The sequence below is a fragment of the Maylandia zebra genome, linkage group LG20 (assembly GCF_041146795.1).
Source record: "Maylandia zebra isolate NMK-2024a linkage group LG20, Mzebra_GT3a, whole genome shotgun sequence".
NCBI classification, from domain to species: Eukaryota; Metazoa; Chordata; class Actinopteri; order Cichliformes; family Cichlidae; genus Maylandia; species Maylandia zebra.
Window position 1 is genome coordinate 6,806,265 of NC_135186.1, and position 27,144 is coordinate 6,833,408.

Consider the following 27,144-nt stretch of genomic DNA (forward strand, 5'->3'; position numbering starts at 1 on the left):
TGCCACCACAACGAAACTCTGTCAATGTGCCAAGAAGCTCCAAAAGATCCCAATAAATGCGTAGCAAAACTTTCAATTTGTGGATTTCTTGGTGTGGCACTTGCAGCCAATGGGTTGTCAGTCAGGGCCCTGGTTCAAAAAACCCTGAGGTTTGTTTGCTGCTGGTTCTTTTTGGAAACTTGTGGCTTTGTGACATCCTCAGCCCTCCATTGGGCCGTGTTACTGTATTGCCTCATATTATCCAGGGTTGAGGAGAATTGTTTTTGGCAACAGAATGCTAACATTTTCCTACGATGCAAACCTCCAAGTGAGGCCCTCTTCTTCTGCTCACTCCAATGGATGAGCAAGCTTTGTGAGGTCCTTCTCTACCATGGGAACCATGGGTACTTTTCTGATATCATACCAGTGAATTTTGTGACTATGAGAATAGTGTATGTTTCATTCTTTAAAAGACTGACTGTACACACAAAGCATACATATGTGCCTTTATGGGCTCTATAAAGAGACCCTGTTTGGGGTTGTTGTGCTGTTTTTTTAATAGAATGATTTTACTCTGTCATGTGTTTTAGACTGTGACAGAGCTTGTAAAAACAATAAAGCGGTCCACTCACTGAGGGTCATGTTTTCTTTTGTCCACTTGGTCGTCATGTTCTGTCAATACGAATGGTGCTAAGGTGGCGTTGAAAAACTCCTGACTCTGTCCAATAACAAAAGTTATGCTATGAAAAACTAATAATGGAGGGGTTTTCCCTCACAGCCAGGTCGAAAGCACACGCCACAGACACATAGTGTCACATGTACAAACACACACAGTTACGCATATTCCTAATGAGGGTCTGGACAGCTCTCGGTGGAAGGATTCTGCAGGTGGCTGCACTTTCATCAAGCCACGACTGGATTTGTTTATGTTTGAGGTCATATGGGCCAGAGAGAGACATTTGTGTGCCCAGACACACATTTTACACACTCTGTCTAATTACCCTCACTTCAGTGTTTTCTCTTTTCCATAAGACATATTGACATGTCAGCATTCAGCAGGCTAGATACAGAACAAATGGACAATTTTACCTCTCTCTGTGTGTAGTGGAAAATCTATCCCTCAACATAGGCTGGTCTGTATTTCGACCTGTCTCTTCAACCAAGAGTAAAGTCACTTTGAGGCAATGGTGACACGTGCAATAAATCATAGGTCTGCCAGTCAGTGGCCAATCACATTTTCCTTCCCTAATTAATAGCTTATTTATTTGTTTGGCAGAGTCCTGCTGCAAGGGTACAATATTCGTAGCGTGTGTTTGTCTGGTAAGTGTGTGAGGGTATTATGTGAGTCAGTGTGTACACACAACTTGCCAATGTTGAAAGAGCATCTCCACCTGTCTATGTGAACTTTAGATCACAGAGTACCCTGTTAACCACTAATCTTTATATTTAACTTCCCCCAAAAAATGGGTCGCTTCACAATAGACAATCTACATTACAAATGCATAGAAATAAAATGCAAGGAAGCTTTATAATTAGTCGGCCATATTTCTGACAATGAGCTCAGTGTTTCTGGACTCAGAAGGGAGGTTTGGACGAAGGAGTGCCCACACAGTCCCGACCCCCAACCTAAAGCTGAAAGGCATTAAGGCATCAGTAAAACCACTCATGTCTGCTTGCATGTCTTCTAGAGTTTTAGGTTACTCTTGCACAATTTGATACACACACACACACTTGGCATGTAGCTGAGCAGAGCAGAGGGAAAGTCCAGAAATTGTCCTATAGCTGTTGAACGCCTGGTAGCATTTTAGATGACCCAGCCAAGCTGTTGGTTTTGTAAACTGTTGCAGCTGGTTTGGTGTATTACAAGAAATGGGACAGCACACTCCAAACTGCAGCCTCTCTCTCTTACACACTTTCTCTAGTTTACTGTCACTCTATTCCAATTTTTAAAGTTCACGAGCACTGCTTTTTTACCTCCCGGGCAGACGTAGAAATCGGATATCTTTCTTTCTAATAAATAGTCATGTTGAAATCATGTTAAAAAACTGACGAGGCCTGCTTTTGTTCCACAAAATTTTAAAAAATTGTCTGTTTATTTTGTGCCGGTTTGTGACCGCTTGTTCCTTTAAATCATGACGCTGGCATCTGTGGCTGCTTTTTTCATCAAGAATAAACTTTGTCGTGGTTTCTTTTTTTCATCCATATGTCCCTGTAATTTACTAAACCGAAATAATGAACATAAAATTTGATATACAAGAAATGCTTTATAATAAAAGAAAATTTAAAAAAACGCACAAAATTGGAGGATCAGCAAAGTTTGTTCATTTTTCACAAACTTATGCTAGCATGCCTGTGACATAAGTTACCAAATCAGCAGGGACACTTATATTTTCATCTAGCAGCACAGTTTCTATGTGCACATTTTTAAAACAAGGGAGCTACAGTTACAAGTGAAAAATCTTCAATTTGATAGCATGTTTACTGTTGCTTTGTTTGGAGTGGATTTCACAGGAACAGGATGCGTCTGTAAAGGTTTAGATGATGTGTACAGTAAGTAGGTTGAAAACACTTTTGTAAGTGTCTGTGGTGTAATTACTACCATTTGGTGAGGCTTAGAAGCACATCCCTAGACAGCTTAATGTAGAAAACCATCGATTAAGGTACATCCGTGTGCATATGGGCCATCTGGTTCACTGTTTAGCAAGGGGGAGGGAGGGAAGAAGAAGAAAGAGTCAACTTTTCTGCTCTACTATGTACTAAAGTTCCTTTTTTTTCAATCTTAACTAAAGAATAAACAGTTGGAGAAACTCACAAGCTCTTTTTTTCCCTGAGGTTCAAGCAAGTGGGCATAACCTAAATCTCATGCACATAATTCATAATAACTTCCTGTGAATTACAGCGTTGTATTGAAAGGTGCATAAAAGACATCGCTGTGAGCCAGAATTTGAAGAATAGCTCCACAGTCTACATGGAGATTCCACAGCAGATAAATATCTCTTTTCCCATCACGGTGGGCCGCATTGGTTAAGGAAATACAAACTTTAATATGTCAGCTCTAATATAAGGGCAGCCAGTCTTGTCACAACGCCCAAACAACATGCATACTGTTAAAGGGCAGATGGGGAGGATAGTGAGCAGGAAAAGGAAGGTTCAGATATGCTTTAAGTCTGCACTTGGGGAAGTTTTATAGGCCTAATTTGACCTAAACTCAGTAAAGTACTATGCTGATCCTCAACTCCACCCCAAACTGCTCTGAAAACAGTCTGCATTTCTTCTTTGATCCTCATTTACCATCAATGGGCTTCAGAGAGGGAGAGAAGAAGACAGGCAAACTTAGAGAGACTCTGGGTTACCATTCTATGTGAAATGCCCTCTCACTGCAGCAGAGTAGCCCGATCTCTTCATCATTCCCCCACTTCCTTCATTTCCTCTAGCAGACACTGGGAGCATTCTACCACCCATCTGCCCCCAGTAAATATTGCTTGAAGGCTTAATTATACACACACACACTGACACACATACACACACACATAGATATTCTCAGTGAAATTTCCTGCAATGCTGAAGCGGAGAATTAACGTCAAATACGGGGTATTCATTCATCAGAATGTGTGCAGTGTTATGTTTGCTTCTGTGTGTGTTTTTGTGACCTCTTAGTCCATTATTATATCCCTCTGGTCACATTTGTAGCCCAGAGGGTGTATGTGTGTGATGAACTGCGAACACCCCGTGCTTTTGTCATCAAGCACCGACGGTCAAACCTTATTTGAAGTGCTGGAATTGATGTTTTCTTTTAATGCTTTGACAAATGTATTTGACTCTCAATCAAAATCAAAACTTGTCTGGCACACTGAAAAGATATGTATATTATATATGTTTTTGTGTTTGCTTTGCAGATGATGAATGACCATGAGGATGACTCCCCTGATAGCTGCATCAAAAAGGTAGGATAGTTATAAATCGTTATACTGCTGTGCAACCCGGATCACTCCCTGAATAACTATTTTGCTGGTTTTTACCAATTAATCAAAACTATCAGATTTCTTGGAGGATGAAGTAATAAACTGGCATTTTGTAGCAGTCACAGAAAAGTGGGTCTTCTATTCCACATTTGACTGTGTTTGTGGGATCTAAAAAAAATCACTGGCCTCTGTGTGAGGTCATGTGAGCTTATATTTTATTGCAAGAACCTCCACTAGCAATTTTTTTAAAGCATGTTGCCCATCAGTAATGTCCGTCTATGTAGTGCACTGCAACTGCATTCATTGGCTAGCGTTTAAGTGCCTAAAGCCTTTATTATCACTGAAGACTGAACAACAGTGATCTGCATTCTAAGAAACCCTCTCTTCACTCAGATAAAAAAGACTGACGCGCACACACACAGACACACACACAAACACACTATGACCGATACGTCTCATTGACCAGTCAGTGACCACTTTATGAGGTGATAAATTTATTGAAGAGGCTGGGCAGTTTGATTTTATGACCAGTGTCACTAGGTCAACAAAGAACAGCAAGAGAGTTCATGTCCATCTAATGGTCCATGAAAGAACAATGGCTTCTGGAGAGGGCACGCTCTTTCTGAGAAATACTAAAGCCATTGCAGGCATAGCCAACTCAAGTCAGTGACCGAGTAGTCGGAATCAGTTATTGAAAAACCAACAGCAGTAAGTTATATTGTTTAGCAATATATATTTACAGTATCCCACCAAAACAAGCAAAACCCACTGAGAGCTGAATTTTTTTTTTGCCTTTAGATTGCTTGAACTTGTGTTATAGTAGCTCTCAGATCTTTGAGATGGCATTGCTGCAACATTTATTATATTTTTACCTTTGTGTTATCTTACATGACAAAATGGTCAAATATGAGTAGGCTGCTTTTTTAATATAAAAATCTGACTACCTTTGAATAAGTAATTGTGGAAGAGGACTGAACATCTGCATGGCAAAATTTACTTCAAGTCTTTTTAGTGCAGTTTATAATTATGGCTCTTAGAAAAGAAATATGAAATAAGTGTACTCATTTGCATTTCAGGTCAAGGGTCCTGTTGCTGTGGCATCTATAAACAGGCAGGCATGTAAATCACTGACTGCTTGGTTGATTTGAAATCCTACATTAGTCAATGAGCTTATTTTAAGAGTTGACCGCAAGTGGTTTGGGCTGTTCCGTCTTCCCCACATGTTCGTACAATGTGGAAAAACCTACTTGGTTTTATAAACTACCAACCACCTTCCACATAAGAGTGACCCATGCACTCCAGTCAGCATTCAGCAGGCACACACACACTCACATGCTTAGGCGTTTGCATACATGCAGTGATAGGAGCATAGAGTTTTAATGTGTATACACTGAGGCTCACACAGATGACAGAACACAGGCTTACAACATGCCTACCTATGGTTAATAAAAAAAGACCAACAGACACACGCACAAAAACACACTGGCCACATCTCATTATGCAGTGTGTGAGTTGCGGTGGGCCCTCATCGGGCGGTGGCAGACCACATGCCTGTTATGAATATGAATGAAATTATGCATGAGCCATTCCTTATGACATGACTCATTCATCTGCATGCAGTCACACACAAACAGAGGGCACGCACGCATGCACGCACACACAAACACCAGCTTCTTCTGCCTCTACTGTGTCATTACCATTGCTATGCTTGATTAAGGCAGAATTTTAATTTAGTCGTAACTTGTGAATAAACTAGTTCATTGCAGAGAAATGTGTTTGCATAACTGCGGGTTATTAGTTCTCATTTGTTACACTGCGCCACATTCCAGCGAACAGAGTTGTAGTTATGTATATCTATCTATCTATCTATCTATCTATCTATCTATCTATCTATCTATCTATCTATCTATCTATCTATCTATCTATCTATCTATCTATATGTATATATATGTATATGTTATATATAGTAATGCATATCTACATACTGCCACTGTGTGTATTATTGCGTTACCGTTAACGATTTCAGATTATTTTGTATTGGCAGGTTACCAGCCCCTGCACAAAATGGGCAGAAGTGTATGACTTAAAGAATAAGATGATAATATGACTCACTTTTGGTTCTTTGGATCGTGTAATTTTATGGTAATTTTGCATAGTAATATATGACTTTCTTTTTTGTAGAAAACTATGCAGCAAATAAAAATTAGATTAACAAAATAAATGAAATTTCAAGAAAAATAAAAGCACAAATAGATCAGAAAAGAAAAAATCTAAATCAGCACACGCTCTCTCACATTGCAAGAGATTTAATAGTAACCCTACTGTAATCTTATATAGAAATATAAATTAAGTTTGTCCTTTCCTTGTGCTAACATTCCAGTTAAATTTCATATTAATGTGTCAGTCTCAAAGATGAGTAAAGGCTAGAGGGAGGCACCATTAGAGCCAGGGATAAGGCAGGGGATAAAATAGAAGCAAAGATAATACTGCAGCTTCTTTCTTCCACTTACTAAAAGCTGCTCAGTGCTGACCTTATAGCTGTGTGTGTGTGTGTGTGTGTGTGTGTGTGTGTGTGTGTGTGTGTGTGTGTGTGTGTGTGTGTGTGTGTGTATGTCTGTGAGTGTCGATGTTTGTATGTATGACGTTTTTTACTGGCTTCCATGCATGCATCTTTACACCACAGACACACACGGCAAATAAAAAGGTCTGTTATCTGAATCCCTCCTTTGCTTACTCTCTCCATCTTCTTCCATTCATTTTATCCATCTCTTTTTCTCGACACATAGGATGGTGTTGTTGTAGCTATAGATTGCTATCAGGGGCTATTGGTGATAGGATCAGGGATTGTTTGGCTTGGTCTGGTCTGGCTATACAAAACAGGACTATCTCTCTGTTTAGCTGTCTAGGCCCTGCTTATGTATATTCCCTTTCACACACACTCATACACTTAAGTGTATGTGTGTGTGTGTGTGTGTGTGGACATTAATAGGGTATTGGAGGACTTGTGTTTCTTTTTAGATTTCTTGGATTTAAGGGTGGTAGTTAGATACGGAGCAGGGGGAAAGACCACAGTCTGTGCAGTGTGTGCGTGTTCGTCTGTCTGTGGGTCTCTGTGTGTGTTAATCCTCATCTTCAGAAGAGCGCTGCTGTCCACACCGACGTGTGTAAACACTCCAGCAGATCAGATGGCAGATAATGACTTCCAGATAGACACCCTCCATTCAACCAGCAGAGAAAATCAATGAGCACTGATTGCTTTTTTCCCAAGACGATCATCTCCCCCGAAGGGCTACTATCTATCTCTCTCTCTTTCTATCTCTCTTTCTCTCTCAATTTCTCTGTCTCTCTCGCCAAGACCCATTCATTCACCTCTCAATACCACTGAGATTGAATCAATTCGCACTGCTTTTCACAGGGGATTTTCTGTGAAACGATACAGGGAACTATCTGTTTAAGACGATCTCTTAAATCTGTTACTCTCCTTGTCGCTCTTCCTCTCTTTTTTGTCTGACAATAGGTGGGCACAGTCACCTAATGTATCAATATTGCATTGATGCATTCCTCATAGTGAAACATGTCTTCATTCTGTGCTCGGCAGGGACCCTCATATATACTTTTATTCACACTTAAGCACCAGACTTTATTTAATCTGCAGGGTAAATGCAGTTTGCAAATTGGAATATGACATGGGTTGACATGAACTTTGACCTAGTAGGTTTTTCCCATTCCATGTTGAAAGCCTAGGGAGCCAAATGGGGATCAGCTGCAGCTCTGAGTCTATGGGTGTGTGTGCACACACACTGAGTATCTTTTTTTTCTTCTCCATATCAAGCTGGGGAATTGAGTCTCTAAATACACAAGCTAAATGACCCTAAATGTATGAGGGCTATTATGTGGACAGAGGGAGGCTCATGGGTCACAGAAGTGATCCAGCGCTTCGGGCCATGGTTTACCCTCGTCCAACAGCCTCACACTCCCCCATGCCTCCGCCTGCTTAAATAGGCTCATGATTGATTGATAATTATGATAATTTGTTTGAAATGATTATCTGGATATTATAATCACTGCCACCCCAGTGTGCCACGGGGGCAAGTCATTTTTCATAATGCTGAACGTCACAAATACCCCCTGGTTTCAGGGGAAGGCTCTGTGCATGTGTGCTTCAAACACAAACACACGCATCAGCACAAAGCGTAGTGCAGGTCTAAAGTTGGATTGTACAAAACATCTCTGTTACACTCAGAGGATGTGAGGTATGCATACACTAATGGAGAGCTAAAATGAATAACTGCATGTCTTTTTTTGGGATAATTCAGTAATTTTAAGTAAATCACATGTCATCAATTCATGAATATGAATTTGTGTTGCTTTTCTGTGAAATGTTGTAATTTTTTGTGGGCTGAGAGAAAAACTTCTATATAGATAGATAGATAGTCACTCACTTATGCTTGAACTTTGTAATTATCAAAAAATATATAAACCTTTCCAGGATCAGGAAGTTCCCAAACATCTTCTTGTCATTCTCAGGCAGTGTGCAAACACAGCACAGCTCCAATCATCCCGTCTTCCTTGTCATCTAAAGGAAAGAAAAGGGAGGAGTGTGTAAGCATGCGTGTGTGTGTGTTAGGTGTTCGGGGGGCTGCAGGAATAATATTTGTGGTTTTTGCTTCGCCCCGAGATGACTTAATGATGATATGGGTCTCTTTCTTCTGCTGGGCAGGGTTACGTTTTAATGGGGCCTGAGTGACATGTTTTCACTTGGCTCCGTGCCCCCCACCCCCTCACCCACCAGCACCACCACCACCACATCACCACTGTCATCCCCTTCCCCCCTTTAAAATATACACCACAAAATGCTGCACTGTGTCTGGTCCAATGAGAGGAAGAAAGTGTTCTGAAACCAGGAGATAATCAACTCTGAGCTCGTAGATAGTTTGTGTAGAGGTTATGGAAAGATGAGACAGAAAGACAGACAGGCAGATAAGCAGAGAAATCATGTATGTGAGCAAATGCTGCAGGAAGATCTTCTAGCTCATAACCTTTGCCTCCTGATATTGTACTGTGTATAAAAGTAAAAGGTTGATAAGTACATTATCTGTCTATCAAATGCCCAAAATGCACACTCAGCTCAGTCTCTACAAACGGAGCTGTTTAATGATGGTTTATGAGTTACGTAGCAATAATGCTGCAGGAGCAGTTTAAGATGCTTCGGGTGAAGCTAAAAATGTCTTAGAAGCATAAGAATTTAGTCCCAGAGATAGAATTTTTTATAAATTTTTCTTTTTTTGGGGGGGGGGGGGGGGCATTTACTAAATATGTCTGGAGTCACTGGTGACAGTAGAAAATTCATTTGTCCAGACTTTGTTAGCCAATAGTGTTGATTTGTGGAGGGTCACATGCTCCAGACAAAGTCAGGGTTGTTGGAAAAGAGGTGGGGAGTAGGAGGAGAGGTGAAGACAGAAAGAAATGGTCTTTCTCTTTCTCTGCCTGTCTTGTCTGTGGGAACTGTCCCAACTATGGTTACTGCAGAATGCTGTCATTATGCCTTGTGAGGAGCATTCACTCAGAGGCTGCTGCTGTGTGTTACTGTACTCATGTGTGTGTGTGTGTGTGTGGATTTGCTCTCTCGAGTGCCACTTTTAACTCCCATTGGCACTTTTAACTTGTGTGTGTGTGTGCGCGTGTATGTGTGTGTGTGTGTGTGTGTGTGTGTGTGTGTGTGTGTGTGCAGCGTGTGTGGGCTTTGACTGACGCATCTCTGTTGTTATCGTCAATCAAAAACCAACGTCACATCGGAGTGAAGCGCTGGGAGAGGAATTCAAGTGGGAACGAACGAAAGAAAGAGTGGAACAGATAGAGAGAGACAGAGCGAGGGGGCGGAGGAGAAGCACGAGGTGATCGGAGGCACTTTCACATCAGCTGGCTCTCTGACCTCTGTCTTTCTCTCTCTCTATCCCTCACTTTATTTTCTTCTGCCTTTCACTCTCCATCCTTCACTCATTCCCTCTCGCAGTCTTTGTCTCGTCGTAATCTCTCTCCCAGTGGCCATTCCCACCACATTCTCTAGGGTCACCCAACAAAAGAAGGAGGGTGATACTCTGACAGTTGCGGGGGCTGTCAGATGAGTTTCCTCACACATATTGACCTCACACATTCAATTTTACTATGCTTGCGAGGACACTCGTATTCCCTGACTGCAATCTTCTCAACACAAGTCTAAAAGTATAAAAGACTGAAACCTCCCTCTAGAACGGTTGAACTTATTGTCACCTTACTGTCATTTCATGTAATATTAGTCAGGTTTTTATATAAGCTCCTATGAATAATGAGAAACAATAGTAAACAGGCCGAGAGAACCATCATCAACCTGAAAACATTTTGCACTTGTTTTGTTTCCTATTTTTCAAACTTTAAATCAGCACTCAAATCCAGAAGCCCCCTTCCTCAAACAGTAGCCTAAATGGACCATCACACAATTTCATCACAGCTTGGGCTACATCTGCAGATCTGTAAGTCATCAGTGTGTGGCATTCAACTTTTGTCTGTTTCCCGAATTTGGTGGTTTTCATACATCGTTTCAGAAAGTGGAATTTTCTTTTAATGCTCATGATTCTCTTAATCCTAATGCAGAATTCTTGTCTTGTGTGATTTGCTATAAAACACACACACACACACAGAGTCTTGTCTGTCAAAAGAGCAGTGAGTCCATTAAGGCAGACAGAGTGAATGCAGAGGGTCGGCTGGTCGAGCACGGGTGATAAAAACATGACGATCCACATAGTGTTGCCACAGAAACTGAGAAGCACGGGGGAGGGTGAAAGTAAAGAGTTGTGTGGTCCTGCTTGTCAAAAATAATATAAAATAGTATAAAATATTATAAAAATACTTTCACCTGTCGAGTGAGGGAGATAAAGATTCATCTGCACTTTGTGCTTTGATCATAGTTGTTTACTTGATTTAGAAAAGAGCACGCCGACTCTTTGCATAACTTTCCTATTTATTGTTATTTTTCCCAACGCTTCATCCATCAGCCCGAAGAGAATGCCAAAGAAAGGGAGACAGAATGAGAGCCGGTGAGCAGTTGATGCAACACAATATCTATAGATAGACTGGCAAGAGATGGAGTTAAAGCAAGAGAGTGTGTGTCAATAAAGATGGAAACACACAGAAACCAAGAGACAGCCGGAGGCAGGGGGATGGGGGGGCATGACAGGGAGGAATGCCAGAATGCCCAAGAGAGGCAAGAACTGCCAGCCCAGTCACAGACAGGGCCCGTCTGGAGAAGAGAGACAGAGAGTGGGGGGAAAGAGCCTGGCCCTGTCAATACAAGGTCATGTGAAAAAAATACCCCTCTCTCTTCACCCACCCACCCGTCCATCCATCCTTCCCAGTGTCCACGCATCACTTTGCCCCCTGGAATATTTTAGGTAGACAAAACATGTTAAAAATTCATCAGAAATTAAAGAAGAGAAAAGGAGGAAAGTAAAAGAGCACGAGGAGGTGGAAGTGGAATAGAAAAGTGAAGGATGTGGTCGTGGCGGGAGACAGAGGGAGTGTGTCTCAGTGTAACAGGTCTTAGGGGAGCTTTTAGCCACAGGGTGGTAAGTGAAGCATGTCATGTGTTGAAGCAGCTCTGGTCAACTATCTCGATACTTCCACAAAGAACCCCAGATACACATACAGATATTGGCATACTATATGTGTGCTTGTGTGTTTTAAGCCTATCTAAACTCCAGATAGGCCAGAAAATGTTTTTTTTTTTTAATAATAAGTAGTTCTAAAAATGTATCAGTAACTTTCTCTAAAACCAAGAGGATTTTGCAAATGGGGCCTTCAAGATAAAAAAAACACAGGATCTTTAACCCCTCCCAAAAATGCTGGTAACAGCTAATGGGGATCCAAATAAATCAACACAAAGATTGCACAAAGGATCGAAAAACACACTTTTATGTAAAGCAGGTAAAACTTACTTTATGATTCATAAAGCATCAGTGTATTTTTCCTGTCTTGTCCTGCTACAAACGTTATCCCTAAATAAGAATATTATAAAACCCCGCAGACTTGGAGCTTATTGTTTTAGCAGTGCATACATTTTCTCTTTAAGGTAACCATAGTTGTCAAGTACAAGTACACATCCTCACCACTTAAATACCTGAGAGAGAAAGTGGAACAAACACCATTTTAACTGACAGACATCTTCCCCGGATGTTCTTGGAGAGCAAAGAGGAAGTAAAATGGTAATAAATAGTGTCTAATGTTAGAAATGCTTGAAGCTTGTCAGGAGTGGTTTTTACTTTTTAGTGTTGGTATTCACAGAGTGTGGTCTTTGACTTCACAGTCAAAACTGTGGCATCTCTTTATTGGATTCAATGCATTAAATTGTTGAGGTAAAAATGGTTTTAACCATAATCTTATGCAGGTTGTTTGCAACTTTTTACTGCTTCAGCAGATATTGTTGATAATAATAGATCTTTTGGGTTTAAAGGGTTTTTTTTAAAACTCTAATTACACATTACTATATCACTGCTAATTGATTTTAAGTCATTTAACGCATTGTTGACAAAACCCCTTTTCCAAAGTGGTTCAGACATCTTGATGTAGAATACACACAAGAGAAGTGAAATATGTGGCATTACAGCTCCTTAAAACAACTCATTTTATGGGCTGGTTTTTCTCTATAGTTGATGGTATCTGTACCTGTTGCTGCAAATTAGGATAATCCACCCTCAAACACATTCTGAAAAGCAGGGTTTCTGTCCTCTCTATCCCTACTTTATCCTTTATCCTCACTTCCTTCCCTCTCCCCCTCCTTTCATCCTTCCATCCTTCCCTCCAATCTCAGCTGAACAGTATGGTCTTTGACTGAGTCTTAATCTTCATTACAGGGCATTAGTCCACTGGGGAGGCCCTGTCTCGTCTCCCCACAGCGCAGCCTGGCACTGTCCCACATGGGACGTCCTGCCACGGCACAGCACAGACACCCTGCCAACCCCTCTTGCCTCCCACTGGCTTCACCTTGGTCGCCCCTTCGCTCAAATGAACTGTTAAATAAACGGCAGGCCTTAATCCACATGAAGGAGTGGGGGTGGAGGTGGCGGGGTGGATGGCATGGCTGGTCAGAAAGAAACAATAGAGTTGGCCCTGGACGCCTCCGTTTAAAGCAACCATCAATCATACTCACCATGAGATTTCACTCGCTTTCTTTTTTTTGATGTAGATTTTATCTTTCATGATTAAATCCCAGGGAATCAAGGCACCGGTAATCTGAGGCATGTGGGCGAGCGCTCATATGCGGTCCATGAGCATGACCTAGCGTCTGATGAAGTATCTGTTAGGTGTTTGTCGGTGTGTAGCCTTAAGCAGGAGCACTAGCTTCCCTTTTATGCGTGTCTTCAAGCTACCTCGTTGCCCTCTGCGTTGTTTTATTCATCAGAGCTCTAGACTCTCGTGTACATCAATGCACACGCGGTTATACTGCATACATAGCGTATCACTTCTTTGAGCGTGCTAACAAGGACAGTTGACTTGCTGTGAATTAGATAATTAAAGAGGATGGCTAATTGAGTAAACAACCATCGGGGCCGTCACCCCTAATTAAGTGATTACAAGGAAGAGCACACTCAGCCAGCACAGTGCCAATTAACACATGCACAAACACACAAGGAGACACGTGTGAGGACATGGAGAATTATCTGTTAGAGAAACAATGATTAGGCTGAGTGGGGGATCCCAGGAGAGGCAGGCACTGAGAGGATATCACACACACACACTCAGATGCAGGCAGGCTCACACAGAGCATCCTCCCAAGAGAGGGTATTCTGTGTCCTAGCAGTAATTCATAGTGGATAATCCTTTTATTCTGCTAATAACACTGAAACTAATGGGAGAAGTTCACTGCAGTCACAGAGCGTGGCCTACACGCTGCTGATATGAACCCTACAGACAGTGCCTTGGCACTAAAGGAAAGGACTATCTGATACGACAGTTAGGGATCAATTTACATGAAATTGCACATCCTTTCTTTGTCAGTGATGATTACTGTTTTAAGTACTTGCTGAAAAAATAAATAGCCAAATGTAAAACGCCAATCAACGCTTTTTTTTTTTTACAGCGTACAGAGTACATTCACGTCATATTTTGCTGTGTTCTAGTGTCACATATGTCAATAGTCAGCTCCATTTTATGGGAATACACTATACACTGGGAGTGAACCCCACTCAAATCTCAGCTGTGACATTTCAGATCAAGATGCTCATATGGGGATATTATCATAGAGAGTGTTTCCCTCGGGAGAATTATCCAGAACATTAACCAGGGAGTCAAAATTATTATTTTGCCCCATTTCTCCTTGGGGAATATAGCAGCATGAATATGACATGATTTATTTGAATATAAGCCATATCTAGTCAAATATTTATGTGGCTATTAATGGCTTTGCTCAGAGAAAACTGATTCAATCGGGAGAATGCAAAAGGTCAGGCTGTAATTGAAACTATACCAAATTCAAAATCAGATCTTTGGGTCCAAAAGTCACATTTAATTTCACACAAAAAGAGATTATTGCATGTTTTCATAACTCGTTTTTAATCAGCTGTTTTGTCCTTAATGCGCCAGGTCAGATGTAATATTTTCCTGAGTGTACAGGATTTTCACAGCAGAGCTCAAAAGCAGATCAGCTTGGCTTAAAATCCACTTACAATAAAAAAGAAGAAAGAAGAAAAAAAACACGCATTAATTAAGAATCGCTCCGGGGATGAAGTTCAATTATTTTTGGGGCAGAAAAGATTTTCCGTCTCGGTCAGGATAACTGTGGTGTGGTGTTATCTGCTAACAACAAGGCCAGCCTCTCTACTCCCCTACCAGCACCATTGTGAGGCTGATTTAAGATCCCCAGCTAATGGGCATACCTGCCTGACAAACATGACTTCTTAGCAGGTGACTCCTGTCAAGTATGTCTGAAATAACAGGTAAATGAATTAGCAATAAAATGGACTTAGGGTTAACAGGCAGGGGTGCCCATTATTACAGCTCCTAATCACTAAAGAGATGCCATTCACTTGCCTTAAGAAGGCAGCATTTTTCACCGCTTGCTGGCCACCGGCCCCCTCAGAGCCACAACACATTTCTAATGGAAGGCTCTCTGCTTGAGTTCCAACCTCCCGAAAGCCCCCAACCATTTCTTTCTTTCACTCTCTTTTCTCTCCTCCACCTACACCCCACTCCCCCCTTTCTCTCCTGTAAGATTATCAGTTTTGATTACTGCCGGCAACAGGCTCTTACCAGCGGTCGGAAGCGGCGTCTTATAGACCTGAAAGGCCCTCAGCAGGTTGCAAGAAGCTTTTGAAATTATGGGGCTTGGCTCAGAGGGAAAGTGCTCTGCGCGCCGCTTTGTGGCCATTTAATCAACTCCTGACTTTTGATAGTCAAATAATGGCTAATTACAGTAGCACCTGCCCACAGGGTTAAAGGGTGGAATAGATTTAATGAGAGAAAGGGAAGAAAGAGATGGAGCGAAAGAGACAAGAAAATGAAAGAGAGTGAGGAGCAAAGAAAGATGGAGAGTGTGTACTATTATCTTCATGTCTTTCTGAATGGGAGCAATGAATCACTAAGCTCTGCATGTTCCCGTGTGCCACCACCTCTTCCTCACAGTTAGGAGTTGTTTTTCTCATATGGAGCACATGATTGACGAGGGTGGCGTGGCACTACGTGAGAAGAAAGTGAGACCGAGAGAAGCAAGATTGACTTTGATTAATGGTTTGTGTTTGTATATATGGAAAAACACACAAAAAATGTTGAAGGATGCTTATCTGAGCTTGCATTTTTCTTTCCTGCCTATTGTGATAGGCGCTGGGGTTCGGCTCAGCTAACATGAATTATTTCGGGACAGCAAATAGTCTTTCCCTAGCACGAACAATAAGTTCACGACTGCAGAAATCGACTGTGAATTAAAATAATTCATTTACAATGAATTGCTTCATAAAATTGCTCCCATGTCACCCGTTCCTCAAATTTTCAGTCCATCTTTGTCTGCTTCTCCACGTCTCCAGGGAGGCAGTGAAAGAGATAATGAGTGAAGAAGAATGGGGCTATTAAAGGGACAATTTGATAGTTCACACACCATATCCGGCGTCCAGAAACAAGATGTGCTTGATCGGGCACACCCAACAACCCAACCCCCCCCACTGAAGCGCACAAACGCGAACACACAGCCCAGCTGGGGCGGCAGATCAAAGCATATTAAAAATGACCTATGTGTCAGTGCATTGATCTAAGACCAGGTGGCACCCATATATGCAGGCCGAGTTGCTTGTTTGCTTTTTTGCCCCCTCCTTTTTCTCTCTTGCCCTCTCTCTCTTCCGCCTTTCTTGTGACCAGCGACAACTTAGTCCCGGAACTCTATTGTTCAGGCACAAAGGCTATGTAAAGACACGTCAGCGATTACAAAGCTGCAATGGCACAGCTCAATTACTCAAACGTTGCTGTGTACCATGGTGGGATACATGTGTTTGTCGGTTGAGTGTGTGCGCGCTAGAAAAAAACGTCAGTGTACTCACAGTGAGTGCGTCGCCCCTGTGAGATATTAACTGGGTTGTGGCTGTGTCAGCAGCGCCGCACTGTGTTTTTACTCTTTCATGTTCCATTTATTTGACCTCTGACCCTCAAACACACAGCAGCCCCGCTCCAGCCCCCTTCGTGCACACCTCTGCACCTTTGTGCACAAACACGTGCACACACATGTGCAAACATTCACCCACCTACACACACACACACACACACACACACACATATCTTCAAATGAAACAGAGTAATCCATTTCTCTCTTTGACCCTCTCCCTTTTTGAGCTATTACAAACCATATTTGCCCCATCCAATCAGTTTGATTAATCATGCGCCAGACCAAAGGCTTGCAATTAGATGACCAGAGCATTGTGCCCCTCTCCTCGCATAAACACACCCGCGCACAGACACGCACACACACACTGGCTTGTGGGGAAGTATTTCCCCATAGACGTCCTCAGTGTGACAGCACCATAAACTGGCCATTTATCAAAGTGTCCCCCCAGTGCACACGCACACACATACACACATTCACTCACACACACACACACATACACACAGATGATTAGAGAAGTAGTCCCAGGCCATTGTCTTAGTGGTGGAAAAAGCTATTTGTTAGTAGCAAATTGTCATTTATTCATGTAACGAGGCATACAACTTATCATCTTCCAGTTTTCAGTTTTCTGCTGACTGTGAGTTGTCAGTTATTATAACATTATTATTTCTCACGTTGCATATGTGTAACTGCACATCAAACAGAAAGGGATTCACAATGGCTGTCTTTCAGCAAGCTTATTATGCTTTTGAAATGTCATTATTAATATTAATATGCATAAAAACAATCCATGAAGGTTTTCTAGTGCAAAATCTGTTCAAGAGGTAGTCCTTGTATGCCCTGAATCCGAGGAGGCACATAAATGTGTTTGTTTCTGTGCTGGAGAGTCTGTTGCCCTTTAGTAGTATCCACATGGCTAAAGTAATGCAGAGCCCCTGCCATTCTTTATGGCACTGGGTCAATAGTAATAATAAAAGAGATATTCATAGACATGTGGGAGGGCTTTCATTCTCCTATATCAGTTGAAGATTTAAAAGCCCCTGTTTTTTTTCCTTCTTTACTATTTTTTATCTCAGTATTTCAGTCTGTTTACTCAAAGTGAATGTAGTGGTGGCAACAAAGCCAGCTCTGCTTCAGCCTATTGATTTCTACACACATGCATATTTCCTTTTTAACTGCTCATGACATTTTTTTTATAAATTATGTTTTTTTGTTTGTTTGTTTGTTTGTTTGTTTGTTTTTTGTAGGGGAGTCCTCTATCAGTACCTAAGTACATGGCCCCATGCACAGTAGGAAATAAAGCACAGTAGATTAATGTCTCTCTTCACAGTTATAGCATCCGTCCGAAACAGCTATTCTATCCATGCAGGCGGGTCTGCAGCAGCTCACTGAAGCCTTTTTTATTGCTGGCCTGTGTTCCGGAGGGCACTCTGTGTCAGTAATCAGGATATGGGGGTTATCCTGGCTGACCTATGTATTGAGCCTGCTAGTGCAGCCATTTCCAGTGCTAACACAAGGTAAAAGCAGCAATTTTCTCTGCTGCAAAGGGAGCTTCTGGACTCTTGCCTTTAAACAACATGGCAGGCCAGGAATGAGCTGGCTGCCTGACCTGGCATCAAATGTTTAGCAAATGTTTCTAGAAATATTGAAGAAGTACAGTCAACATTACGACCATAGAGAGTTTACGCAACATGCAAGTTATGCAGCAGAGAAATAACACAGATTCTTAGTATGAATGGTTCTTTGGGTGGTTTTTTAGGGTTCAAAAGACACTCTGCAAGTAGAAAACAAGTATTTCTAATTCACTATGGTGTGATCCTCATTTCTCATAGTTTTGCATCTTTTTTCAAAGCCATGCTTTGAAAAATGCATCAATTGAAGCATTGTTAGAAATATTGGTATTCAGCAAAGAGTGTTTGCAAAATCTCCATCAGCGTCAAGAAAGCCAAGGCGCTCGTTGAGGGAAGGAACAACATGGCAGTTGATTGTTTTCTAAAGGAATTAGCTTGGCCTGACCCTTTTGAGCCTTGCCATCTTTTGAATGGCTGACACTTTATTTGTTTTGTCCCTATAACAACAGAATCTCCCAAGCACCAAAGCACCCACTCGCCCTAGTATTGTCACAAGCAACGAGACTCACTTTTCCCTTCCTTGTCTCTGTGACAAGGGAAAAAAAGCCCCAGGGTTTTTACACAATCACAGGAGGCAATGCAGAGGTATGTGTGTGCTGTGATAAGACAGAGCGATGGGAGACAGATATGAGAAGGGAGTGGTGGTCACGCACACACACAGACACACACACACACACACACACAGACACACACGCACACACTGAGCCGCACACACTGGTCCAGCTAGTGTCCAGAAAGGAGACTCAGGGAACATTGGGCTGTAGATGTTAGTGATGAACAAAAGAATGCCGTAATGAGAAAATATACTAATGTTTGAACATGTTTCATCAAATATGTCCCAATGAGACAAATGTTTCATGGACACAGTTTTTCTTTTCACATTTTGTGTGCATTCTCTGTGCACTGGCATTACTTGCATGTCCAGCTGTGTGCAGGCGCCCCCTATTGCTTCATATCCTTTACTTTCCTCTCTGCAGAAAGGAAAGACATGAAAAGTTCCACATGTGATAGATATGCATAAACTTCCCTAAACGTGTGTGTGTGCGTGTGTGTGTGTGTGTGTGTGTGTGTGTGTGTGTGTGTGTGTGTGTGTGTGTGTGTGTGTGTGTGTGTGTGTGTGTGTGTAGCAACAGTGGTGTTATCACAGATATATTGCAGATCGTATCATCGTATCTTCCGCTGTGGATCATTTTTATCAAAAATAATGTCAGACTTTAATAGTGAAACAAAGGTGCTTAGCTTGCATGATCTCATAATAACTCTCCACATCACTTCCCTTTTTCTGCACACACACAAATAATTCTCACCCATCAATCCCCGCATGACCCCGTTTCAAATTCATTAACAAGGTTTCAGAACTTGCAGACACAGCAATCACCCCAAGCAAAATAAATTCCTGCGCCAGAGGATAGAGAGAGCCTGTGCATTTGCGTGTGTGTGTGTGTGTAAATTATAGCAGTGCTGTGTCGTCCACTGCAGAGTGGTGCGAGGAATCTGTTTGGACAACTGCTGGATGTTTTGGTTCCCCTGCAGTGTTTTGGAAAACCAGGCAGCCGCTGTATCTTTTATAAATTAGCTCGTGTTGTCTACCAAGCACTTTCCCTTATCCCTGGTCTTAGCCTTGTCTGCCCATTGCAGCACAACCCTGGCTGCGTGTGAGGCTGCCAAGTAGGGTTAACAAGAGGAGAGACAAGGAGAGCCCAGGAAAGATAACTGACATAATCTTCTCTGACAGTTTTCATGTTTTATTAAACAGGTACAAATGCTTTATGAGCACGATAACTGAATCTAAAGTGTTGCATGTCACGTCTGAATTTCAAACATGACTGTGTGATGGTTAAAGGTGACTCTGTGTATTTAATTTCAGCTCTTGGAAGTTATACTTTTTGAGTTCTGTGATATCTTTGAACCTTTGACATTGCCTAAGCTGTTTAACAAAGCACAAGATGCAAAATCTCGGTCATTTATAGCCATCTAATAACACATGGCATCCCTAAATTTCCTTTTTCTACACCGCAACTACTCCATCTACTCTCTTTTTTCATTAAAACTGCAACATGGGCAGAATTTGTGAGTTCGAATTCTTTTTCTGATTTTTATAGTGACCTTGTCAAAAGCAGAAGAAAAGGGACTCTTTCATGGGGCAGGACAGTTAATTACAAAAACAGAACCTGTTAGAAACACGGCACCAGAAATGAGGCTGCAGTGTTGAGGTTCGACTCGGTGTGTAAAGTTCTTTCCATGTGCTGTCAGTTGTAAATGTCCATCTGCGTCTGGTTAGCAGCGCTGCTAAAGGCTACAGTAGGCTGAGGTGAGAGATATTTGATGGAGAAGGTCAAAGCTAGTCATGTGACGAGTGGAGCTGCTACACACAGAGATGTTTTTACTACTGATTTATGATATAAAAGCATTTGGGCTGGGAAAGCGATAGAAGAGAACCCATATGTGAGTCAGACAGTCTATTAGATGGTGTTGCGCAGAGCTCAGGGTGGATCTGTAATGAAAAGTAAATTGCTCATTGCCAAGCTCCATTTTTGGTTAGGGTTATTAGAAAAAGTATGGACTCCGATGTACATGTCCATCTTATTGAGGCTAATTTATTGCCTGTGCTGCACTTTTAATACCCAAAGTACCAAAGCGCTGATTTTTTTTTTCTAGGCAAAACAAGCATGTGTAAGCTTTCTATGTAAGAAATGTTCATAAACACTGTGGTACGTCTCCAGGCTTTTTGGCTGTTTGCTGTGTTTTTGTCCCATTTTGTGGTTTTAATCGTTGTTGTTTTTTGGGACGAATATATGGACGAAGTGAGTGGCGAGCTGTTCAGTAGATTTCTTTCATTTTTTACCAGTTTAATTGAGTACTATGAAAACACATAGGCAGTTATAGTGATTGAATTTGTAAATATTTAAAAGAAACATTCATGCCTGCGGGGTAAAAGGTTGCTAAAAAGTTGGTATTTTCTCATATTTTTGCCTCATTTATTAGCATATTTTATGCTATTTATAAATGTGTGGAGGAGGATGGAACATTTGCACTGTTTAGATAATGTGATTCAGTGCTTGAGGCTTCAAGCTGGAGAGAGGCATATTCATTCACAGAGGCTGTGTCATCTTTCATACATACTGTATAAGCGGCAGCAGTGTAACAGTCCATACATCACTAACATATGTCTCCTTATCAGTGTGACATTCATTAAAATGAAAATGTCACATAGTTTGCAGAGGAGCAGGGAGACCCGATGAACTTTGCGGCAGGAGTTTTTCTTCCTCTAAAAGATAATGTCAGCAGCTGTCAGTACATCAAATGTGTCTTACACTGTTATAGCAAAGATGAAAAAAGCAATTAAAAAATATTCTGTTCATAGACTAGTAAAGAGTGTAATTATACTTAATGTATACTGCTCTTGTTCTGTGGTGGTTGGGTTTGTTGTTAGAATAATCTCCTTGTAACACTCAAGTTTCTCTCACTGAAGAAAACTGAAAAATGATAGAACAGTCATGAAACCTGCAATTTTTTGACAGCTGGTAAATACCAAAGTATCAACAGGACTTGTCTGTAATTGTAACCAGCAGTTACATGAAAATAACATAAAGCAGAAGGAGAATTCTTTCTGGTCTGTATTCATCCACTTTATTTTAAAGGGTCCTGATGAGTGGCTGTCAGCTATCTCCTTTGCCAACACACAGACCATGTGTTAGTGGCTGTTATCATGGGCACTGAGTGAATATTTGGGGTAAATAATACCCTTCAAAACTTACTCCAGTTTTGATATGTTATTATGCTAAGAAGTTGGTAATTTACTTCCCCCCAAAATTAATATGATACTTACATTCCCGACTAATTCCCCAGACTAAGTTCAGAAATTTTCTCCAGCAATGGTAATCCCACCCTCTCTGTATCTCTCTATGAAAAGCACAGAGGAGGCAGAGGTGAGAAATAGCAGAATGGCCAGCAACTTTTTTCTGGGGCCTTCCTGGGTCACTGAGCGACCATCTAACATGTCAATGACCCTGGGTTGTTAACCACTGCACGCGCACATGCTCCAAGACCAATACAAAGTTTGGTCTTTGCAACATAAACACATGCATATGCATGCACACTTGCACACTCAAAGCTAGACACCCGAGGGGGAATGTTCTCTGATGGCGGTGGTAGTAATTGAATCAAGCCAAAACCAAACTCTGCTCACCCCCCTCCACTCCCTTGTTACATTTCCCCGCCTGCCCTCGCCTCAGCCTTAAAAAGGTAAGCCTTATAGCTGATGGGAAGCAGATGTGGACTGAGCCCCGCATGGTAAAGGTGCAGAGTCAGACCCCCACATCCACCTCTGGCCAGGAATATATCTTCATTGAGGGGAATAAGGGTGTCCACTTACATCTGGTACAGCACATCAAATCACACTCATCTGTGTGCAATGGAGAGCAAAAGGGTTAACAATAATGTTTTCTGTGTGTGTGTGTGTGTGTGTGTGTGTGTGTGTGTGTGTGTGTGTGTGTGTGTGTGTGTGTGTGTGTGTGTGTGCGTACATGTGGGGACCCCTGGGATGTGACTGACACCCATCCCTATCACTAGACCCTGACAGTTCTGCACGTCTGGCTCCAATATCCCTCCCACTGTTTCTGCGGAAACACCATCCCATACTACCATCCATCGCATAGTAATACTTGTTAGCGCGTGCGTGAGTGTGTGTGTGTATGTGTGTGTGTATGTGTGTGTGTAACTATGTCGGCCTAAGCAGTAAAATTGAATTGTAAACTTCAAGCTGACAGCTGAAATGGAAAGTTGAGACTTGTGACCTGTCTGATATATCTCTCTTCAAATGGTAAACATTTATCTCTGTAAAGCTTTGCCCAATATATATATATATATATATATATATATATATATATATATATATATATATATATATATATATATATATATATATATACATATTTATATTTATATATTAAATATGAGAAAATATGAGTGTTTTTTTATACTCTTGAATCTAAATGATGTCAGGGACAGTGGATAACATGGTCATGTCAGGCACAAGTCTGTGAACATGCTAGCCTCACCCACCGTCTGCTCAAACCTTCAGTTTAGAAGAGGAAGCCAATCAAATGGAAGACGCCTCAAAAGCCTATATGCCTTTAAAAAGGAGAGGTGCTAAAATAGCTTGTTACACAAAGTAGATGAACTGTATCATTTGTAGTATAACTGTATAAAGTAGTAAGCATCATCTTGACCTGTAGGTTATGTCATCTTGAATTGATCATGTAAGCTTACCATAGAAGAGTTACAGAATAAAACCATTAAAACATCTCTCATAGTCTGCTGTCTTTTTAGAAAGCACTCAAGAATGCTAATGAATTAAACCTAATTATGAACAAACTGTTTTCAGGCTCATTTCAGGAATGTTGTCATGGAATTTATCTACAAGAATTGAATTTGTTAATTACCAAATATCCACTCCAAATACAATAAAATAAAATAATCTGGAAAATCCCCTCTTTTCAACGCAAGATCCAGCGCTGACTTTTTCCACCAACATCAGTTTGTCTTAATTATGCTTTTTACCAGACACTTTCTATTTTGCCCCTTTCAGGCTTTACATGTGTAATTATGGTTTAAAATGCTATATGTTGGGTCTAAATCTGGCTTGTTTCTTCAAAACCTCTGGATTGCTTTCCAACAGCTTACGTTGCTGTAATTCTCTCCAGCTGTTGCGTAAAACCTATAGAGGATGGCACAGTAGGCATGGAGCACGGCTATTAAAATGTGTTTAACACTTTGTCCTTTGGCTCTGGTTACACTAATAGTGTTTGATGAATAAAAAAGGAAACAATTCTTCTTATATCCACATATATAATCAGTGTTGGTCAAGTTACTTGAAAAAAGTAATCAGTAACTAATTACTGATTACTTCCCCCCAAAAGTAATCCCGTTACTTTACTGATTACTTATTTTCAAAAGAAATTAATTACTTAGTTACTTAGTTACTTTTTAAAAACACGATTTACAAACTGAATAGGTAATAAAACAATAGATCTTTCAGCCCAATTCTACCTTTTCTGCATAATCCATCATACAAAATGTAATCAAATGGAAAAAGTCTCTTTTTTTAAACTTGTTTTATCAGTTTTAATCTTTAACTTTATGCATCAAGCAAAAATTAAATTATATGCACCATTCTCTGACTTGAAGAAATTAGTTTAACATTTAAACCTATTTTCTGCACATTCCAGCACATAAAATAAAATATTTTTTGTGTTTACTCTCAGTCTTTCAAATAGATGCAAGTGAAACACAGCAGAAAATATATAAAATCAAAGACTAGCGGCCCTGTTGCTCTATTTTCACCTGTAAAGCAGGAGTGGGGTAGGCGGAGGTTTGCCCTGGTGCAGGTGTGTCGCAGCGGTCAGTTGAAGAATCCACGAGTTTCTCTGTGAATTTCCCATTACGTCGTTGCGCACTCGGAGCTTGTTTAGGGTTTTTTTTCGCTGTAAAAAGAAGTTTTCTTCCCACGCACAACAGACACTAATGTTTTTGTCACTTTTTATGGAATCAAACTCAAAGTAAGGTCAGTACTTCCACGCTTTAAACGCTGCACGCTCATACTCTCTCCCACAATCGATATATGATCCACTGTTGATCTGCACACAGCTGTTGTCACCAACGGCGCACTCGCTTACGTCACTGTCGTGAGACATTCTCGCAAAAAAATCACGGTTTTAGTAACGCAGTAACGCAGCGTTCCTACGGGAAAGTAACAGTAAGCTAATTACCGTTTTTGCAATAGTAATCCCTTTACTCGTTACTTGAAAAAAGTAATCAGATTACAGTAACGCTGCCCATCTCTTTATATAATCGAAATGTATAATACAGTAGAATATTGTACCTTATCAAAATTAAGTCTTTGTTCAGTCTGCTAACAAATAATATCATTCTTTATTTTCTTTAAATGTGAGTTTCCTTCCTGTGGAGATGAAATTTGGGGAGATTTACCTTCATCTTTCATTTTCTCTCCATCAGTCATCACCTCCCTCCACCTTTTCCTCAGAGGATTTGTCCTGTCACTCTCATAAGTTCTTAGAAAACAAGAAACCAAAAGAGATACTTGGAAACAAGCTGTTTGTAAGGCTGTGCGATATGACCAAAATCTCACATCCCGATATAAGACATCTATCGTCCGATAACGATATAAATCACAAAATTTTAACATTTTTTGTAAATTCTGTGAATCTCGGGCAGCTCGACTTGTGTAAAGTGTTTCCAGCTGCGGGTCCTGTACCTGGAGTCGAGTGTTTTAACCGATGCATGAAACTACACATTTTGAGACATAAGTTGTAACGGCCGCCGTTTTCTTTGTGAGTATTTGTTACACAGCGTGCTGCGGGGAAAAGCCTGTTCTAACGTTTGAGTCTAAGGTTTATTTTTTAGCACCTGTCGGCTCTTTTTTACTTCTCATCCGTAAATAATCTGCTCTTTCACGTGATTCAGTTTATTTTGAAAAGTCTCAACAGGATCTTGAGCTTTATTGTGAAAGGTTTATGTGGAACATAAACAAGTGGACACGCGATGGTTTTACCAACAGGCCATCGGTATTGTGGTTATATAAAATGTAAGAGAAAGAGAGAACTTTAAGAAATTATTATAGCCACTACAGTCACCATCAAAACAATGAAAAAATAAAGAGTGCCGTAAAGAGTTTATTTTGCGACACCACGAAACAAACTATAGCATAAAATGAAACGATAGAAGTTCCTATATAGTCATCCGATATCGAACAGCCCTAGCTGTTTGCTTCCAACTGTGTTGTAAAGCCCGAGATAACAGAGAAATTATTGCTCCTGTCATAAAAAAGACTTCACTGTGCACTTTACATGTTAAATTATTTTTACTTTCTTTATTAGAGTTGACAGTTCAAATGTGAAGATATTATTCCTATTTATTTATTTTTTATTTATTTTTACTGTTTTCTTGTTACTTGATGCTTTTTGGCAGGAGCTGCTATTTGTGTCTAACTCATCAGTGATGACAAACATAATCATTCCCTTAATGAAATTTTGAGGTGACACACTTGAGTACTCCCCCAAAAGAACAGGTGCAATTACCATCTCTCGTGTAAAGGAGAAGGCTGATTAAGGAACATTTATTACATTTAACTTATTGATTCTTGTAGCTGTTTCACCCCTTGAAAAAAAACATTTCTAGCTTTGTCAAAGAAAACAACAAGATCATTCCAAATCTTACCTAAAGTTTTCCAGTTGTTTTGATTTATTTCCCAGTTTAGGAAACAGTCAAAACACAGGAGCCTTTTAGACCATTGAATAAAAGTGTCTTTAAAAAGTATTTTTAAAAGTTTCACAGGTGCGGAAGGAGGCTTATTCCAGTTTGCATAAGGACAGATTAAATTTAAGACGATCCTGCATACCATGTTGGATTTCACTTAATCAAAAATAGCAAAAGACTTCACAAAACAACAAGGCATCCAGGGCATCCAGTAGCAGGGAGATTGGTGAGACTCTGATTTAAAGATGACAGGAAAGACTGACCAATAAAATGCGGATAAAGCAACAGAGAGGGAGTCAAAATACTAGACAAGCAAGAAAGAGATATGGAGGGAAATTACAGACTCGGCCAAAAGAGAGCTAAGAGCAAGAGCCAAAAACAAGGAAGGAAGGAAACGAGGAGATGCAGAGGCAGCGCAAGAAGAGACGTCCCAAGAGAGAGATGGGTAGGGTGAGTTAGCGAGTGAGTAGCCCACTGACAGACAGACTCAACCGGAGATGAGTGGGGAAATTCCCTCTGTGCACACATTCAATAAAATCACCCAGCTGCACAGTGTGTGTCTCTGTGTATGCACAAAGTGTAATCGAGACAGTCAGAGGGTGTATTCAGTTTATACAGTGTTTTCTACCCTGAGGACTCCCTGTCTATATTATGTCATCCAAAAGCACTTATACAGACC

The 27,144-nt window shown here is 40.9% G+C and overlaps 1 protein-coding gene across 7 annotated transcripts in view; it reads left to right on the plus strand.

Moving 5' to 3' along the window:
• prdm16 (PR domain containing 16) overlaps positions 1-27,144 on the plus strand; it is a 174,222-nt gene that overhangs the window by 89,796 nt on the left and 57,282 nt on the right. For all 7 annotated transcript variants that reach the window (XM_076878168.1, XM_076878167.1, XM_076878170.1 and 4 more), the window contains exon 3: positions 3,876-3,923. In XM_076878168.1, the coding sequence (XP_076734283.1) occupies positions 3,876-3,923 (48 nt within the window). The remainder of the gene's footprint in view (positions 1-3,875; positions 3,924-27,144) is intronic.